An 18,643-nucleotide genomic window follows, 5' to 3' on the forward strand; every position below is an offset into this window, starting at 1 on the left:
CCGTGCACCCCCCGCTCATGAAGAGACACTTGTGCCCCGCTCACCATCAGATCTGCACACACACACACACACACACACACACACACACACACACACTCTAGTGCTGCTCACACCCACGCGCAGGGCTGACATTTGCGGGCAGTGCAGCGCAGCGACGCGGCCGCCGTCGCCCACAGGTTCCCATGGCAGCAGCTGGATGGGGACGTTCAGTGCCCAGCGCCCACCTGTGGCCACCCTCACTCACAGTGACGTCCCCGCTCCCATCCCCGTCCCCCTGGAGCTGAGAAGGGAGGAGAGCTCTGTGCCGCCCAGCAGGGAGAAGCAGAGCCGTACAATGGGGATGCATTGGGAATGGCAGCTGACAGGTCAGGGCAGGCACCCCCCGGCACCCACGAGGCCTCTCTCGCCCCGCAGTGATACTGCTGCTTCATCAAGGTAATTGGAGGCTGCAAATTGGTCTGCTAAGTAGATTCTGCCTGTTACCATTCTCTCTTCCCACTCCTTAATTCAATGATACAACACATACCTCTCCTCCTCCCACCGCTTAATCTAATGATAACAGCCGTAGCCGAGTCACGGTGCAAATAAGCCATGGCCAGCTCTGACTTTGATAGGTAAACAGCCTGATTTCCCTGGCCTCCGGCCTCAGCCCCACACAAGGCACCCCCCCCCTAACCTGAATCTCACACCTCCCTCCTGCTGCTTCACCACGCTCACCCCGTGGTTTGTTATTAGCCCTTATAAAAACTGCCCGTTTATAAAGTCATTTCCATATGACATTTCATTAGAGCCTGAGCGAGCGGTTTGCCTCCAGCATCACAGCACCTGAGCCAAGAGAAAAACAAGGCAGAGGCCATCATGGCTGCTGGGCACCACACAGAGCTCAGCCACAGCATGTGGTGGTGGGACGCAGCTGATAGGGGTCCCTGCAGCCTGCTGCCCCACGCTCAGACCCCAGTGCTCTGCTCCCTGCTGGAACTTGGCTGCTCGGCTGCAGGACACGGATGCAGCCTCATGTGCTCCATGCATTTCCCCCTGGGAAATTCTGGACACACTGCAGGCATGAAAAGCTGCAGGGAATGGCCCACCTGGAGGGAAAGGCCGGCAGAGACGAGCTGCAGTGGCAGCAGCAGTCATTCATTCGCTGCTGCTCCAGACAGAGAGCAGCTCCTGCAGCCCAGCACTGCCCTGGCACCATCCTGTGGCAGAGCAGCCCTGTGTTCCACAGCAGTGTTTTGGAGATGGGAGGCAAACAGGGTCACGGCGCAGCACAGAGGTGCACTTGAGGAGAAATTGTAGCAATGCTAAGTATAGTTTAAATGCCAGAAATGCAGGAGAGGGAAAAGGATACGAGTGTATTAATAGTCTGAACATTTCAATCTTTGGTCCAGCAACAGCTCCTAGGATGCTGGCTGGCAGGAGGGCTGCCAGAGCCCAAGGGCATTGTGCTACCAGCACACGGTGCCAGGCTGTACATGCCTGCAGTGAAATTAAGAGCCCAGAGCAAGTGCAAGGGCAAGATCCCTTCCGGAAAACGAATAGATCGATAATCGAGGTGGCTTCTGCTCCTTGCGATCCTTGTCCTTTGGGCTCGGCCAGGCCTGAAGAGGTACAGAAAACTCTGATGGTTATTGTCAGCACCGAAGTCTAAAATAAGAAACACGGCGTTTAAGCAACAAAACAGGACGAGTCGGGAAACCTAAAAAAAGAGTAAGGGAACTACTCCAGAAAGGCTGCAGACAGATGCAGAGCAGAGCAACGCGCACACACAGCTCAAAGGCAGCGGGGGCCAGTGAGGGCACAGCAGAGCACGGCCCCATCGGCTGGGTCCCATGTCCATGGTGTGGCTGAGGCCTCTCGTGGGCACTGGGCACCCACACGGCCAGGCCGTGCCACGGCACCGCTCCACTGCCAGCACAGCCCCGTGGTGAGCGGCACACAGCAACATCAGGCAGATGTGACCCCGGAGCTGATGCCTGTGACGTGCAACGGAGGAGCAGGCAGAGCCACGCAAAGGCAGACTCAAAAGAACACCAGTTTTTATTTACAACACTCCTCAAGTGACAGACAACAGAAAAAAAAACAGACAAAGAAAAGGGAACGGTAACAAAGGAAAGTTAACAGCAACCACAACTCCCCTGCACTCTGAATCCACCACGTGCTGGGCAGAGCCCCTGCAGCTCCCTCCCTGCCAGCTCTGAACACAGGCAGGAGGCTGCTCCCACAGCTCCCCGCACCCCTAGAGGCACCCAGAAGCCCCACAGCTGCTCTGTCCTCACAGGCATGAGGGCACAGTCACTCTCCCTGCACAGAAAGGGTTAGACAGGAGCAAGGGTCCTGAGAAAGCCAGCCTCCAGGGCAAGTCACACCGGACCACCACAGCTTGCACACAATGCTACTGCCAGCTGTAGCATGCTGCCAGGTCTCTCCAAAGGGTGCATGTTTGGGAAGTGGTGTTAGTGCTCAAACAGCAAGGAGTTGCTCAGGCAAGGATGCAAATGAGCTTTTTTTAATGCAAGGTCGGTGTTAGCCACTCCCCCACAGCCACCTTCCTGACTGGGGGTAGGAGGGGGCTGAGCATAACTCAGCACTCCTACTCAGAGCACCTCCAAAATGTCTGGGGCTCTTCCTCCCTGCTCAGGGAAAGAGGAACAGCTCCACTACCAGCACTACAAGGATACGGCCCAATCTAAGCACAAGGAAAATCCAGCATCGAATGTAGACCCGAGAGCTCTGGCAACACTGACGAGTCCTGGGCATTAGCAGACTTGGTACAAATTAAGCCCTCCAACCAGGGAGTAAAGAACAAGCAAAGTGTGCCTAAGTGGCAGCAGTCAGCTGCCTGACGGTGCTGAACTGGGGCTGCCAGTGTGTCCCTTGGCACCAGCCCAGCACCAGGTTTTCTTCTTTCTCCCCTTGGTCCACTCCAGCACCCATGAGCCCTTGATGCACAGAAGGGAGCAGAGAGCCGGCACTGCCTCTACCAACAGCACGGGCGCTCTGCCCTGCTCTGCACCAGAGCCCAGGAAGCCTGAACGCTCAGCACACCAGGGACAGAGATGGAAGAAGAACAAGTGACTGGTGAGCACAGCACGGAGGCCTGAGGAAGCTGTGGGTCAGGGGCTGCGATCTTTTGCAGAGGGCTCTGTCTAGCTTCAGGGCGCCCCTAAGCATCGTGGAATTCAGGTAGCTCCGAAGCCAGCCCCAGAGCTGACTGGCTCTCCCACAGGTGGAGTACAGTAACCAGAGGAGGAAATCAACACAAAATCTCAACTTAAATCTGCTTGAGGACTTTAAAGACTGGCCAACAAGCGGGAGACCTGCCTTACGACTTCTTGGCATCTTGTGTGTTCCTCCGCTTCAGGTCGCTCAGATCGACGGGCTTAAACGCTGCGGAGAAGAGAGCACAGGCTTTGGCGGCAGAGGCCGCGCCGCAGCTCCCGGCCCTGCGGGCCAACCCGGCGCCTCCGGCCGCGGCGGGCAGAGGGCGCGGCCGCTCACCTTTCAGGCTGGGGTTCGGCATCTTCTCCACGTACTCCTCGACCAGGCCGCGCTCGGAGCCCATCTGGCTGCGCAGGTCGCGCTCCACGCACTGCCAGGCTGCGGAGACACGGGCGGCTCTCGCGGGGCTCGGCCGCAGCCACGGCCCCAACCCCGCCCCCCTCCCCCGCCGCTCACCCTCGTAGATGAAGCGCACGTTCTCCTCGTGGGCCGGCGTGAAGATCTCGCTGCCGGCGCCGGGGGAACGCGGGCCGCCGCTCCGCTTGCCGTTGTAAACGACGCGAGACACGGGGGAGCTGAAAGCGACAGAGCGAGGCTGAGCGGGGGGCGCCCGGGGGGGGGGGGGGGGGCGGGGGGCCGCGGCTGGGCCCGGGGCGGGGCTCACCTGGCCATGGCGCGGTGCGTGCGGCGGCGCGGCTCGGCTCGGCGCGGCTGCGGGGAGAAAGGAGAGGGCGGCCAGGCCGGGGCTAGGCCGCGGGCCGCCCTGAGCCCGTCGCCATGGCAACGCGCGCCCCTCACCTGGGCCCGACTCCCGCCTCCGCTCGCCCTCGGGCCGCCACGGAAGCGCCGCAGCGCGCACGCGCGACCCCGCCTCCGAGCCGGGACGGCTCCGCCCACCGAGTCACGTGGTCGCGCCCCGCCTCCCCCCTTGTGCCCCCCCCGCAGCGGCAGCTCCGTGTCCCACAGCCTTTATTGCAGCGCTACACCGCGCCCACAGCCCGGACCCGGCCCGAGCCCCGCGCAGCCCCGCTGCCCGGCCGTGCCGCCCCCATCAGTCCATCGTGGCGGCCTGGAAAAGCTCCACCAGCTCCTTGTATTCGGGGTCGATGAGGTCCGACGGCTTCTCCCCGTCGTCCGTGGTGGCCTCCAGGCTGGCCCCCAGCGACAGCAGGTACCTGCGGGGCGACGCCGTGAGCCCCGAGCCGGGCCATGCGCTCCCGACCCGGCCCGGCCCCCACGGCCGCCCCACCTGGCGATGTCGGCGTGGCCGTCGCTGCAGGCCATGTGCAGGGCCGTCCAGCCGTGCTCGTCCCTCTGCTGGATGTCGGCGCCGTACTTGACCAGGAGCTTGACGCAGTCCAGGTTCCCGGTGAGCACCGCTTGGTGCAGGGCGGCCGTGCCTGCGGAGGGAGGGACTGAGCGCGGCCGGGATGGGAGCGGTGCCGTAAAGCCTCGGGATTGAGGAGCTACTTTGGGGACACGAGGCCCGAGGAACTGAGAGCGGCCGCCACAGGTTCCTGTTCTTACACCGTGTTACCCTACCGAGGAGGTGCAGCAGCTCTCCCCTGTGTCCCCAGTTCTCCCTGTATCTGAGGCTCCGCTGAGCCCCTGCCCGTGGCCTGGCCCTGTCTCCTCCAGGACACTGCAGGCACCGGCCCTGTGCTGCTCAGAGTTCCTTCCAGAGCAAGGCAGGAGGCAATCAGCACACAGCGGGTCATTTGAGATCGTGCCCCTGTGGCCATGTGACAGCAGATGCCGAAGCCAAGCACACCAAAGAGACAAATCTGGGCTCTGCACCAGCCTCTGTGGTTCAAGGCATTCCATAAACAGTTCTTAGCGAGGCTGGGCACAAACATAACACAATGCCTTCCCCATAAACATTAATTCCACAAGGCCACAGATCCGTGCCTGTGAGAGAGCAGTGTTTGTGAGCCACAGCTGGAGCCAGGAACACAACAGTACCTCACTTCTTCTCTCTCCTACCCCAGAACCGGGATAGAAGAGGACAGAGCCCCCCACTGCCCGCTCCCGAGCCCCACATGCCCACCCACACACATTCCTGCTCCTCCTCTGGGTCACAGCACTCGGGTCGGTGTGTGGGTGCACCGCTGTGCCTCGCAGCGCCCTGCCTTGTTTACCCCTTCCTACAACACACGCTGATCTGCTGTAGGGAGATGTGGGGCAGTGATGCAGGGCTCTCTCAGGCCCTACAGGCAACGGTTGTGGGCAGAACTCCTCAGGATGGAAGGGAAACTCTTTGATTTCAACCAGCACGCTGCTATGGGCAGCCCGGAGCCAGGCTGCGTCCGCACCGCTCCCAGCACTCACCAGAGGGGTAGATGGTGTCCAGAGCCACTTTCCTGGCACGTATGAACCTGCCCACCTGCTCCAGGTCCCCCTGCCTGATGTGGTCCTGAAAGACGACGTCGTTGGGGAAGTGCACGGCCCGTGAAGCTCTCAGTCTCTGACGATACCGACTGTACCGGAGCATGGAGACTGGGAAATGGTCCTTCATGCTGCCCGCAGCCCCGGGATGCTGTGCAGGAATGTGGAGGCTGCACAACAGCCGTGTGGGCAGCGCTCAGCCCGTGCTGCCCTCACAGCACCGCTTTCTTCTCTCCCTCTGGGGCCCGTCTCTGCTGGGAGGTGCGATGGAACCCGGCCCCGCTGGGCCTGTCAGCAGCCAGCTGAGCCTGCAGGAGGTGGCAACGGCCTCGTGGCGCTCTGCACCCAGGACTGAGGGTTCTCTGGGCGCATGGTGTTATATAGGCTCTGGGGGCTATTTTGGGGACGTGCAGCTCATGCTGCTTACTCTGATACTTGGTAATTGAGCCGCCCAGGCCGGAGCCTCCCACTTTTGGGCAGTGGTTGGTGTCTCGTCTTACCACCCACCTGTTGATGTGCCCATCCAAGGGGTCAAACCTGCTGCTCCGCATGAACAGCCCTCCAGAGGAGCTCAGAACTTCCAGCAGCAAGTCCTCACATACACAGCAGCGTGCTGGGGGTAGGACACAAATGCAATCACCGGGCGAGGGGAGCCAGCTGCGTGTGTGTGATGGTGCCAAGTACACTCAGAGCTAAGTCACTTTCCTGTAGTTGCATCAGCTGACCTGCAAGGGAGCAGTATGAGCTGTGCTTCCCAGCACGATCGCAGTGCGGAGCACAGCCAGGCCAGGAGAACACCAACAGCACATGGGTGCCATGAGTGACCTGCTGAGGACTGAGGTGCTGCTGGTGATGCAAAGAAGAGCTGCACGGTGACAGCCTGCGGTCCTGCTTCAAACCTGGAAGTGGCTGCTATGAGACAGTGGGCTTCTACTGAACAGCTTCAGAACAACAGTACCGCCACCACACAGCTGCTATGGCCATTAACGGCCTGAAACAGGACATGGATGATGAGATAAACCTTTCAGATCAGCCAAGGGCTCAAACAACTGCTCCTCCATCCTTGTTACCATCACGCTTCGGTGACTTCAAGCATTTTGTGCTGCTTTTGATGTGTCCTGCCCACACAATACAGCCATGCAGCACGTCATGAAGAATTCCCGTCCCACTGTAAGAGTCACAGCGTTCGTTCTGCACTGCTGCAGTTTAACCTGCTACCAAACTCCTGCCAGCTCAGCCCGTCTCACACCTGGGAAGCTTCTGCTGCAGCTTCATCTTCTGGCTGAGACACTGATCTCTGCTCAGCAGTGCTTTGCACCACACAACGGGAGGCCCAACCATTGCTGTAGAGACAGAGGGCTCTCAGCCTGCTGTCTCAGAACAGCAGCAAGTTGTATACACAAGATGACTCCAGCAGAGTCCTGCTCTGCCAAGAGGAGCCCGAGTGCATGAGAAAGCCCCTTTGCACTGAGCAAATCTGTAAGCAATCCAGCTCCACTCCAGAGCTCAGCCTTGTTTAAGCTTCTACTGGCTCCCCAAAACTGACCTTTCTGAGCTGATTCCAAGCCAGGAACATTCCCATAGAACTTCCTAAGGGTTTTCTTTTGCCCCCTCTCCCAAGTTCAAAACAGCTTTCTTATTCAGAGCCATTACAAACATGTGGCATCACCTGTCAGCAGGCCCAGAACGGCTGCTGCTCTGAAGTTGGTGCGTAACAAAGCAGCAGCAGTGATCAGAACCCAGCACTGCCCCACTCCCGTGTACCAAAGTTCAGTTAAGCAACTGGCCCCAGCAACCTGCTGAGGTGCCCCCTGGGTTTGCTGTGACATTTTTAGCAAGTTTCCCCACAAAAATATTTCCAGCAGTAAGTGACTGCTGTGGAAATAGCAATGAGGCTCACGGGATCATGTGAGCCTGACTAGCAGAGCTTCAGGCAGCCCCAGGTTTCCCTGTAGGCAAATTCCTTGGTTAACTGCTCAAGAGCAAAGAGGTCCCATCATCTCAAGCCAGCTGGCAGCCAGAGCAGCTTACTCTCAGAGCTCCAGCCAACGCACGCTGACTGCTAATAGAGCAGCTAGTCTGCCTGCATAAACTCATTTATTGAGCACAATATGTTTATCTGTTTCCTTGTATAGTTAATAGAAATTGCTTCAGGCTGTTTAAGGCATCAAGTGCCACCTGCAGAATTGGATGGAGCCTGGAAGTGTAACCTCCCAAAAAAGCTTATAGGTTTTTTTCCTCCCCCCCCAACACCATAGGAAAGAACCACTCACAAAGTTTAATCCTGTCAAATCAAGCCCAAATAATCATTACAGCTTCCAGAAAATACTTAGAGATATAATAGTATTAAAATCTCAACTTTATTTGGCCAACAAATTCAGTTCCAATGTTATTATAAGCGGAATGCTAAGAACTCGGCCTGATGCAGGTCAGGCCTTTGAGGCACTCCCTTGTTCAAGTTCCTCCCCCCAAACCCAGTAATTGCAAATTTCATGTGTTTTTATCAGGCCCTCCCCTACCACCCGCCTGCCTTCCTGGTCAACCCATTCAAAATAATGCAAGGAAAGTGACTGCAAAATGGTCTCGCATTTGATCAAAAGGATGGCAGCACATCTGAGCTGGTGAGCCAGCAATCACTTCCACCCTCAGAGGCTGCCACAGCCAGTGCATGGAATTCCACCCTTCCACATTTTGAAGTCATCTTTAAGTGTCTTAAAGCAGAAGGGAAAGGAAATGAAATGTGTAGCGAGCATGAAGAGAAGCACCTTCACATCCACCTTCCACCAGGACTGATGCAGTCAGCCTATTGCCTCTTCCCCTACATACTTTGATTCCAGGGAAGAACAGCTGAGACAAAAAAGAACCGACAGGTGGAGCAATCTGCAGGCTTTTCAAAGGAGAAAAAAGAAAAAGCTTTCTTGGAAGGTGTTAGTGGCAACGCTCCAGAACGCCGGGCAATTCATTTCATGCTACCACTTCACAACTTGCTTCTACCCGAGAGAACAGAATACTTGAAACAAAACTGTGTACAAAAAAAGTACATCACAATAAAAATAATGAACCCAGCTGGCTGGGCTGGCTACCGAGTGAAAGATCCCTTCTCAAAAGTGAAAAGAAAGAAAGATAGTGAAGTGTAAAGACAAGTGAGGGCAAAGGGTTACTACTTTAAGAGACAATCCCTGGATTTCCAGTCATTCACCTTCTGCTTTAAATCTTAATGGGTTTCTGACTCATTGGGCTGCGTAACAGCAACCGATTTAGTGTCTGATTTCTGGGTGATGTGGATCGTTCATCTCTTTACAATTCATCCTTCTGGATTTTTTGCTCATCATCATCACCTTCCTCTAGGTCTGTTTCTTCATCTGTCTCCAGATCTTCCAGATCCTGTATAGCACACAGAAGTTAGCTATTTATTTCTGGCCTATTGGGCATATTCAAAACCAAATACAGTGAAATAAGAGAACTTGTTGTGTTGCTGCCATCTCAATCCTTAAACTTCCCAAATTCAGAACTCTTCACAGAGATCACATCTTAGAACCCTCTGAAAGCTACTACCTGCATTTGTAATACCCTCTGCCCAGACAACTGAGGAGCTGCTAGCCAAATATACAGCATGTGTGATGTCCATTGGAGTGCTCAAGTTCCAGGCACTCAGCAGGCTTCTTTAAGAACAAGGCCCAAGTACTCCAGCAGTCTGCACACCAGCTATAGAGACTGCTTTCTCAAGTTTAAAGCTGTTAGTATTGGTTTACGTGCACTTGTACTTAAACATCCCAGAAAGGCTTTTTCATTTTAAACACCCAACTCAAGCATTGTCCATCAATCAGTCCATTACAAGCCAGCAGCTAGCCGGGCTTCAAGTGAACAGACCAGCCACATTCTGTGAGACACTTTGGCTCACCAGCAACGCTTTCCTGCACATAATGCAAGCCCTGTGTTCTAGAGAGCTGTATTTAGGGGATAATGTATTAATATATTACTCACATCATCAGCTGCTGCTCCATCCTGGCCTCCACTCTCCAAGAATTTTTTGAAGCCTTCTAGTGTCCTTTCTCCATTATAGTCAATTACCTACACAGGAAAACGTATCAAGGTAATTGTTATGGGCACCCCCAGAACCACATCCCTGGAGTGGAGAAATCTCTTTCTGAGCAACAGTTCACATGCCAAGCAAAAGGGAATTGAAAAATTCACCTTCACCCACATGAGACGAAGGGAAACAGCTCAGCCACTAGACTTCAGAGATCACTGCGAGGAGAGAATAGCCTGCAGATGAGCACACTGTCCTCTGCTGTACTTCCTCTTTTTACACCCCAGTTCCCACTTCCCATCCCCACCAACTGTTTCCTGCAACCCACCCTCCCACAGAGGGTCTCATATGTTCTGTAGACTCGATGCATTCCACCTCTACAGAAGGGAAAGCCCTCCCACAGGCTTTTGCCCAGAAATGAACTCGAGCAGAAAACTAAGCATTTCTAGTGCTCCCTCGTTATTCCATCAGTAGAAAGGTCAGCTGCCTCCTTACGTTTCTGCCAGAGCCTGCAGGGAAGAACTTGAGTGTGGGGAAGCTGTGAATTTTCACCGCCTCTACTTCATTGGCTGTTGAATCCATCTTGGCAATGACAATGTTCTCATGGTCCTTGTAGGTCTCTCCCAGCTTGTCCCAGATAGGAGCCAGCTGCTTACAGTGACCACACCAGGGGGCATCTGTTAATTAACAAAGATACTGCTAGCACCAACAGTCTTAATGAGTTAGACCCCTTAGACCCCATGCTAGACAACCAAGTTCACACATGTATTTTCAACTGATGCCTCTGTGGTTTGGATTCTGCACCATTCTCCCCAATTCTCCCCAGCCATGGGGAATTTTACAACTCCTTTCGTACCATTTACTTGCAAACAGATACTGAAAACCACTTACAGAACTCCACAAAGACGTTCTTATTCTCATCAAAAGCAACTTCCTCAAAATTCTTCCCAACAAGGACTTTGACAGGCTGCTTGTCCCAGTCTTCAGGGAGATCCTGGCTCATCAGGTGAGGCTGGAGTAGGAAGTGAAATTTAAGAGGCTCAGTCTGCTGTACAGCTACTGAACTGCATAAATATATACACCTCACAGACAGGAAAACCTGAGTCTAACCATACCCCAAAGTGCCTCAGACTCTAAATCAGATGAATCTTTCTCTTTTTGTTATAGAAATTTTACTCCCCTCCCTTAATAAGTGGGGAAATGGGTGCTTATGCATGGGAGGAACTGAAGATTAGCTCTGATAGAATATTGCTGTTAGTGTTATTCTTGCAGAACTGAGGTCTGTTGGCAGAAGGAACAGCCAGATAAAAAGCCCAACTGCCCTAAGAAGCAGAAGAGCAGATAGCACTTGTACTAGGCACCGTATGTAACCACATTACTGGTCTTCATGCTCCAGCTGTTTGACCCTGCTTCCTAGTTTAAAGCCTGCTAGATATTCTACACGTTAGTTGGAAAGATCTCCTCTATGTAACTCTTCACAGGTAGCATTTTTTCAGTGCTTGCTTGGCCAGTATGTTTAGCACCAGCAGCATCATCTTACCTTGATCTTGCCCTCCAGGAATTTATTACAGAATTCCTTGATCTTGTCAGCTGTGAGTTCATCTGACTCAGGTTTGTATTTGGTCATTTCTTCTTCTAGTGTTATCAAACGTACAGCTGGACATTCTTCTTTCTTCAGACCAAAGAACTCCAGAATCCTTTGGTTATCACTATGGTCACTGTCTATGAAGATGAACAGGATCTTTGGAGGGAAAAAAAGGCAAAGTGGTAAAGATCTTTTGACTACTTACACTTCCCACTCACATACATTCGTCACTCATGCACACACTTGCAATACATTCATGCAGTAGCTAAGATGGCCTCTTCCTTCTCAAAGCCTGCGAGAGGGCTCCCTGTGACAGAACGCATGCTAGAGCTCCAACACTTCAAGCAGCCTACATGCAGACTTGGCATCATTGTTATGGCAAGTGACACTTCAAGTCACCTTCCACATCCAAGTGGATACAAGCAGACAGTTGTGCAGGAGGCAGTCAATGCATAGCCCAAGAAATCCAGCTTACCTTCCCTTTGAAGTTTCCCGCTGCAGCCTTAAAGTTGTCCAGTTTCCCTTCATAATCAGACACGCTTTTCGGTAAGAACAGCAGAATGTGAGTCTTGATTTCTCCTCCAAAGATTTTAGGAGCAGTCTAGGAAATAAAACACTAAACTGAAAACAAAGCTTGGCCCTACTAGGTCAGACAGGTCAAGTACCACTGGACTGCTTTGAATGGCAAGCTTATTCCTCCTTTCCCTGCATTCTTCCCTCACTTGTCTCAGCTCTACCATAAGCAGTTACACCGCTCCTTAAACAAGCATCAGCTCCAGGATAAAACAGCACACAACCCGTGTTTTTAATGTCACAGTGTGTTTCATGGCTATGGAAAGAGGTCTCACATCCAAACACTCACCTGTTCAGTAAACTCTATGACAAGAGGCAACTGATTGGCCTTGATGAAGGTCAGCAAGTTATCCTTCGTAAGATCCCCTTCAAAGTTGTTACGTCCTTCATCAAACTGAAAAACAGATATTCTTGCGTTAGAACACTTCCATATTCTGTACATCCTCGTTCAAGAAATGAATACATTCACATCAGAATTGCTACCTCAACGACCTCAGCTCCACTGGAGCACGTTTCTGTCTCTCAACGTCACCACACTTTCACTGTCTGGATCAACACTCTTCCTCCCAGCACACAAAGTCCCAGATCACCTCTAAGTGAGCAGCAACAAGACATTGAACCTTTACCTTCACACTGCTTTGCACAGCCACAAAACAATCTGTGAAACAGGTCACTAAGAACTTCCAATAGCTGCCTTACAGCGTTGCTGGAGGCATTAGGCAGACCAGTGAGGAGCTACCAGAGCTGGGACAGCATTCAGCTTTGGAGTCAGAGTACACATTAACCAGGCAGTGCTATGACCAGTCTGACAGCAAAACCCACCGTGCTGTGGAAGTAAATAGCACCTTACTCAGCTCTGCAGGGATGGTTCAGCCTCTATTGTTAGAGACAACACCACATGTTGAACACATGCATTGCACTACAGGTGCCAAATTCTTTTTTATATTAGGACAACACCTGCATGCCTGCCCAGGGTTCTCAGAACTTGCTCTGGCAACCTGAAAACGGAACAGCTTTAGAAGAGCATCAAGGTTAAAGAGGGTGTGCAGAACAGCACAAAGCAGCTCTCAAGTTACTGGCAGAAACAAGACGGGGCTGAGAAACTTCTGCTCGAGGAATTACAACCGCAGCTGAAAAGCACAAAACACTTCTAACTAGGAACTAATTAACTGCTAGAAAAATAGCACCAAATCAAATCTGCACAAATCCATTTCCTTGCTGGAAGTGCTGGTTGCAACCCAGCTGCTGAATACACCTTCAATTGCTCTGAACTGCTTCCCACAGCTGACAGACAGCTGGAAAGGAACATTCCTACTTGGACCTGAGGGTATGTCAAAAGACAAGGACATAAGAAATAAATCCTCCCTAACAGCTATTTCAGCTCAGTGAGATCCATGGAGTATACAAGAGGATGCATACTGAAAGCTGTACAGCAAGAGCAGCAAGTGCAGGAGCAAGTCAGCCAAGAACAAAACGCTGCTCTTCTCTCACAATCCCAGCTTTCCCCTGTTGTAAGAAACTAACACCTTCAATTTGCTGCACTTGTGCCTTCAGCCACAGCAATCTGAGGAACCTCTGGCTTACAGAGTACAGGCCTCTAATACCATAAAGGTAATAACTACAGTTTCAGATCGACAGTGACATGAAACATCCTATTCTAGCTGAAGACAGAAAGGCTGAAGTCATTAAATCCTTCAGCCTGGCTTCAGTCAGAGAGGTCAGAGTGACAGCTGTGATTAGGTTACAGATTTAATCAGCCTGAACCCAAAGCAGCTTTCCATCCTACCTTGCTGCATCCAAGCATGCAGTGCCACCACATGTAAAGAACCTCAACTAGTCTTCTCAGACTTAGAATTCTACCCCCGTGACTTGGATTTTCATTGGTGAAAGATGTCAATAAATTTATTCCTCATCCCACAGACTGACAATATCCCCTTGCAATTAATCCCAACATCATCAGCTGAAACTGTAAATCCTCTTAGGAACTCCACCATAACCTCCACGCAGTGAAATTTGCAGCAACCAAAGAGAAGGAGTCTTGGAAGCAGCAGGGATGAATAACAGGTGTGTTTAAAGCAACTCTGCTAAGCCATAATCAAACAAGATTCCATGGCAAGTCACCAAATCTTGGCTGTCACCCTGTTTAAAAGCCACCAAAGTTCAGTGAAGGGTGTGGGACACAGGGCACTGTAACAGCTATAGCCATAAACATATTGAAGATCACGTTGCCCATTCCTGCACCACAGCCAGATACTCGAGAAACAAAAGTGAGAGTGAAGAAATCTTTTGGACGCAAAGTCCAGCAGCTTCCTGAAGGTAACACATGGCCAGGAGGCCGACAAGGCCGCCCTCTACCGAGCAAAGGCCTCACCCCTGACACCACTGTGCCCTGCCAAGGGACTCAGGGCTCTACTGCCCCAGAACATGGCTGCAGGGGCTGCCTCCCATCCTCCCCCCAGGCTCTGAAACCTGGAAGTGGTTAAACTAACAGCAGAAAATCTTCCAGGTTCGTTCAGAAGCATCTTGACTTGGATCAAACTCTATTTAGACAATAGACGGCTTAGGTGTCTGAGCTATTGGGTACCTTCTTGAAAAGGACCACTCCATCCTGGCCAAGCTGGTACTTGGAGAAGACATCAGCGCTGGAAGAAATCCCAAAGGGAATGTCATCCACGGATTCTGCTGCCAACAAAAACTCCTTTGCAGCATCTGATGTCACATCCTGGGGAATAAAGGAAGGTGTTTCATACAGAACGCGTTGAACTACAGCGTAAACATCTCAGGGCTCAACAGCCAGAGAACCTGAAGATCAAGTAAGGCAGGACAGCAAACGTTTCACAACTTATGAGTGTTCCCAACAGGGAATGTCCCAGCAGACACCAGAGCCTCTTGAATGGACACAGACCCTACCTTAAAGAACCCAATCACAGCCACTTCACTGGAATCCACCAACGTTTCTGCTGCAGCAACATCTGTCAGGGTAGTGGCAGCCGGTCCCGTGCGCTTCTTCAGCCAGCTGACAATATCGTCTGCTTCTCTGCCAGCTACAGCACAGAGATAAGAACATTGATTCACTTCTGCCTCGGATTACAAGCTCACAACCTGGTGAGTTCCCAGCAGCGGGCTGACAGCTCGCAAAGAGCTGAGACACCGATTACACAACTGCTCCTTTCACTCCCAGCACAATCAAGTGCCCCCATTGCTGTGAAGTCAAGGGGCAAGGCCTCTCAGGAGCCCATTGTTCCCACAGCTGCTGCAGCCCGAGCTGCTTTAAGCTCCGAGCACAGCGCAGCGCTCCTCCATGAAACGGCCGCAGCTCCCACCGCAGTCACCAGCCCCGTCCAGCCCCTCACCCGGCTCCCCCCGCCCCCATTTCCCAGCCCGTTTACCCGCATTTCGGTACCGCCCGGCGCCGATCGCTCCCGCTTCACCCCGCCCGGCCCCGCGGACCTTTGTCCGGTGCGGCGGCGCCACGTGCGCGCGTGAACGGAGCAAGGGCCGCCGCCACGTCGCAGCGGGCGCCGCTCACCTGTGTACTCGCGGGGCGCGGCCTTGTCCCCGTTGCGGAAGAACTTGATGGTGGGGTACCCGCGCACGCCGAACTGCTGCGCCAGCTCCGCCTCCTCCGTGGCGTCCACCTTGGCCAGGCGGATCTCGGAACCCTCCGCCTTCAGCTGCGCCGCCGCCTTGGCGTACTCCGGGGCCAACGCCTTGCAGTGCCCGCACCACGGCGCGTCTGCGGGGCGGCAACCAGCGGGAATAAGGGCACGGCCCGGCACACCGCACGGCACGGCACACAGCACCGCACACCGCGCCGCCCGCCCCGCCGCCCCCAGCCCGGCCCGTCCCCCCCGCACTCACAGAACTCCACGAGCAGGTGGCGATGCTCCGCCAGGGCCCGCTCGAAGTTTCCGGCTCGCAGCACCAGCACACCGTCCTCCTCCTCCAGGGGATCCGCGCGGCCGAGCGGCGGCACGAAGCAGAGCAGCGCCACGATCGCCCGCAGCCGCAGCACGGCCATGGCGGCGGACGGACGGGACGGGCCGGGCGTGCGGTTACCGGCGCCGCCTCCCTTATAAACCCGCCTCCGGCCGCCGCCGCGCCCCATTGGTCGCGCCGCTCTGGCGCCGACGCCGCCCGTCATTGGCTCGGTGCGAAGCCCTGGCGGCCGCTCGGCTCCTATTGGTCGGCGCCTTGGGCTCTCCCCCCGCCCGCCGTCGCGGATTGGCCGTCGGCCCCGCTCTCTTCCCTCGGGCCGCTATTGGTCTTCTTCTCCGTCGCGTCGGACGCCATTGGCCGCCGTCTCTGTCTCGCGCGGCCGTTTGCCGTCGAACGTGGCAGTTGGGCGGTCCCGGCGGAGGACACTGCGCATGCGCGCCGGGAGACGAGCGTGGTGGATTCTGACTGGGCCGCGTCCGCCGCCGAATGACGCGAACCGGAAGTGGAAGCGCCTCTTCCTGTGCGCGCCTCCCTCTAGGGGCGCGTGCGGCACGTGACGCAGCGGGGTGGTGTGGTGGCCGTGGCTGGGCCTGGTCCCGCTCGGTCCGGTCCCGCTCGGTCCGGTCCCGCTGGTCCCGGGCCGCGTTACGAGCGGGACCCCGAGAGGTGGCAGCAGCACGAGGGGCCGCTCGGTTTCCGCGTGGCCTCCCCGTTCCTCCTGCGAACTTCGAGGCCCGGAGCTGAGCGGCTCCCGGTGCCGTCCCGGTGGCAGGAGCTCCTCCCCGGCTCATCTCGCAGCTCGGCTGCCCCGCCCGCACTTGTTGCCCCGCGGAGAAACGTGGCGGCCTTTGGCTGCAGTGTTGGCACGGAGCTGCCCGCTGATAACGGCCGCGCCCCGGGACAAAACAGCCTTTTGCTGCTCTTTGCTCCCCCGATCCCCCCCCGCTTCCCGTGCTGGTTGTGAGCCACGTTGTGAGCCACGTGTGCCCCGGGGCAGCGGTGCTGGAGGCGCGGAGCTCCCCTGTTGAACGGGGGCACCTTCACCTGCGCTGGGAGCTGCGCTCCTGGCTGGGTGCAGAGCTGGGCTCTTCAGCACGGAAGGAATCCAGCTGAGCTTTAGATGATGGAGCTGCTTTGAACGAGATGGTCTGCGTGCAGCAGCAGCTCTATCGCTTACAAAGATACAGCCTGCAGGGTTGGAGAACCTGAGGAGGTTCTCGCCCTTTGCGCTGGTAAAGCTACATTGAGCTCCGTGCTCAGTGCTGGGATCCCGGTTCCAGGCAGACAGGGAAGTGTAGGAGAGACCCCAGTAGCGGGCTGCAGAGATGCTGGAGGCCGGGGCATCTCCTGACAGGGACAGGCCAGGAGCCTCACGGCTCTTCAGTGCGGAGAAGGCTGAGGGGGAACTGATCAATGCTTATCTATATCTAAAGGGCAGGAGTCAACCAGGCTGTGTTCAGCTGTGCCCTGCAATAGGACAAGGGGCAACGGGCATAAAGGGAAACCCAGGAAGTTCCACGTTAACATGAGAAAAACTTGAGTGTAGCAGGCTGCCCAGGGAGGTTGTAGAGTCTCTTTGGAGATATTTAAAACCCACCTGGCTGCTTTCCCGTGCAACCTGCTTTAGCAGGGGGCAGGACCTGCAGACATCCCTCCCAACCCCTGTGGTTCTATTGTCACCTGACAGCAGCTGCACTGGGCTGCAGGCACGGGCATGCCAAGCAGCCAGGGTGGGGAATCGGCTGCTGCAGAAAGCGATCCCATGCTCGCTCATACTTGGCTGCCTCGTAGCCTGGCTGGTTCTACGTGCAAGAGATTGTTTGGCAGCCACTACTCCGAGCAAACGGCTCATTATCTACAAGCGGGGCTCTCTCTGGGGATGCTTCTTGCTGCAGGAGCCGGGCTGTGAACTGAGCCAGCTCTTGCCAGAAACTCATCACCTGGTGCTGGCAGGGGCAAGTTTTGCAGCAGCCAGGGAGAAGCAGCAGTTCTGCTGCCAGTAATCAGTCTCTGGGCACGAGGCACTGAGCCACCACCATGTTGCCACACGTCAGCTGTGCCAATGGGGCCCATCTGCAGATCCAGTATTTGCTAAGCTGTGCTGACGAGGCAAAGCAAACCCGCTGACATCTTGAAGGTGCTGCAGCCCTCTTGTTCTCAGTGGGGATCTTTCCTCATGGAATGCAGCACCCTGTCCTTATCCCTTCTAGCATTCTACAAACAGTCCGTTCCTCTCACTTGAAAAAACCTGTTTAAATGTCCCTGTACTACAATGCCTACAAAACATAAGGTTGCGCAGATAGGGCACTGTCTGTATGCATGCAGCACGTTTCCTCTGATGTCTTGTTACTGCTGGGACTGTGATCTGGAACTGAATGCTCCCTGACTCCCATCCTTGACTAGGCAGCAGCACATGAGGTCTAGGCCCATAACCACGGCTTTCAAGCACTGCTGAGACATTAATAAGTTCTCCCATTTCCCTCAGGTCTCCCAGGCTGCCTTTGGAGCAGATGCATGTGATCCCTGCCACACCTGAAGAACTCAGCTCTCCTGCGTTGCAGTGGCAACCGTCAAAGACAAAGCTGCCACAACACACACAGCTACCAAACTAGAAAAGCAGCCCAGCCCGCTGTTGTGCAAGGATTCGTTGTGCATCACCCAGAAAGAGCTGAAGCTTCTGCTTGGAAACCACAAGCAGCGACAGTCCCCTGGTCCTCCCAACCACCACGTGTTGCTCAGTCCATGAGCAAAGCCATGCATACCCTGGGCTGCCTATGCCTCCATGTGGCTGCAGGCTCTGCTGCCTGGAGGCAGTGCTCAGCCTGCTACCCTGCAGCTGGTCCCACACTCTGGTGGATACACAGGCATTACCACCTCTGAGCTGCAGCCCTCCTGTGTTTCCATCTCTG

The 18,643-nt window shown here is 54.8% G+C and overlaps 3 protein-coding genes across 4 annotated transcripts; all 3 read right to left on the minus strand.

Moving 5' to 3' along the window:
- Positions 1-1,318: 1,318 nt before the first annotated feature.
- On the minus strand, positions 1,319-4,098 carry MCRIP1 (MAPK regulated corepressor interacting protein 1). 2 transcript variants are annotated; one of them, XM_072352209.1, is made up of 6 exons: positions 4,021-4,098; positions 3,887-3,933; positions 3,679-3,797; positions 3,502-3,600; positions 3,325-3,390; positions 1,319-1,601 (listed from the first exon to the last, which is right to left on the minus strand). In XM_072352209.1, exons 2-5 carry the CDS (start codon positions 3,892-3,894, stop codon positions 3,326-3,328), a joined length of 291 nt encoding a protein of 96 aa, XP_072208310.1. In that variant the 5' UTR covers positions 3,895-3,933; positions 4,021-4,098; the 3' UTR covers positions 1,319-1,601; position 3,325. The 2 variants fall into 2 exon arrangements, with proteins under 2 accessions (XP_072208310.1, XP_072208309.1); XM_072352208.1 differs by lacking the exon at positions 1,319-1,601 and having other exon boundaries at positions 2,023-3,390.
- A 128-nt stretch (positions 4,099-4,226) lies between these two features.
- On the minus strand, positions 4,227-5,737 carry PPP1R27 (protein phosphatase 1 regulatory subunit 27). Its single transcript, XM_072352205.1, has 3 exons — positions 5,551-5,737; positions 4,472-4,622; positions 4,227-4,397 (listed from the first exon to the last, which is right to left on the minus strand). Exons 1-3 carry the CDS (start codon positions 5,735-5,737, stop codon positions 4,274-4,276), a joined length of 462 nt encoding a protein of 153 aa, XP_072208306.1. The 3' UTR covers positions 4,227-4,273.
- Positions 5,738-7,948: 2,211 nt separating this feature from the next.
- On the minus strand, positions 7,949-15,954 carry P4HB (prolyl 4-hydroxylase subunit beta). Its single transcript, XM_072352136.1, has 11 exons — positions 15,657-15,954; positions 15,325-15,531; positions 14,706-14,839; positions 14,380-14,517; positions 12,085-12,189; positions 11,698-11,823; positions 11,178-11,378; positions 10,529-10,649; positions 10,133-10,314; positions 9,592-9,678; positions 7,949-8,991 (listed from the first exon to the last, which is right to left on the minus strand). The coding sequence occupies exons 1-11, from the start codon at positions 15,937-15,939 to the stop codon at positions 8,905-8,907; spliced, it is 1,671 nt and encodes a 556-aa protein (XP_072208237.1). The 5' UTR covers positions 15,940-15,954; the 3' UTR covers positions 7,949-8,904.
- Positions 15,955-18,643: the final 2,689 nt, after the last annotated feature.

The sequence above is a fragment of the Excalfactoria chinensis genome, chromosome 17 (assembly GCF_039878825.1).
Source record: "Excalfactoria chinensis isolate bCotChi1 chromosome 17, bCotChi1.hap2, whole genome shotgun sequence".
Taxonomy (NCBI): domain Eukaryota; kingdom Metazoa; phylum Chordata; class Aves; order Galliformes; family Phasianidae; genus Excalfactoria; species Excalfactoria chinensis.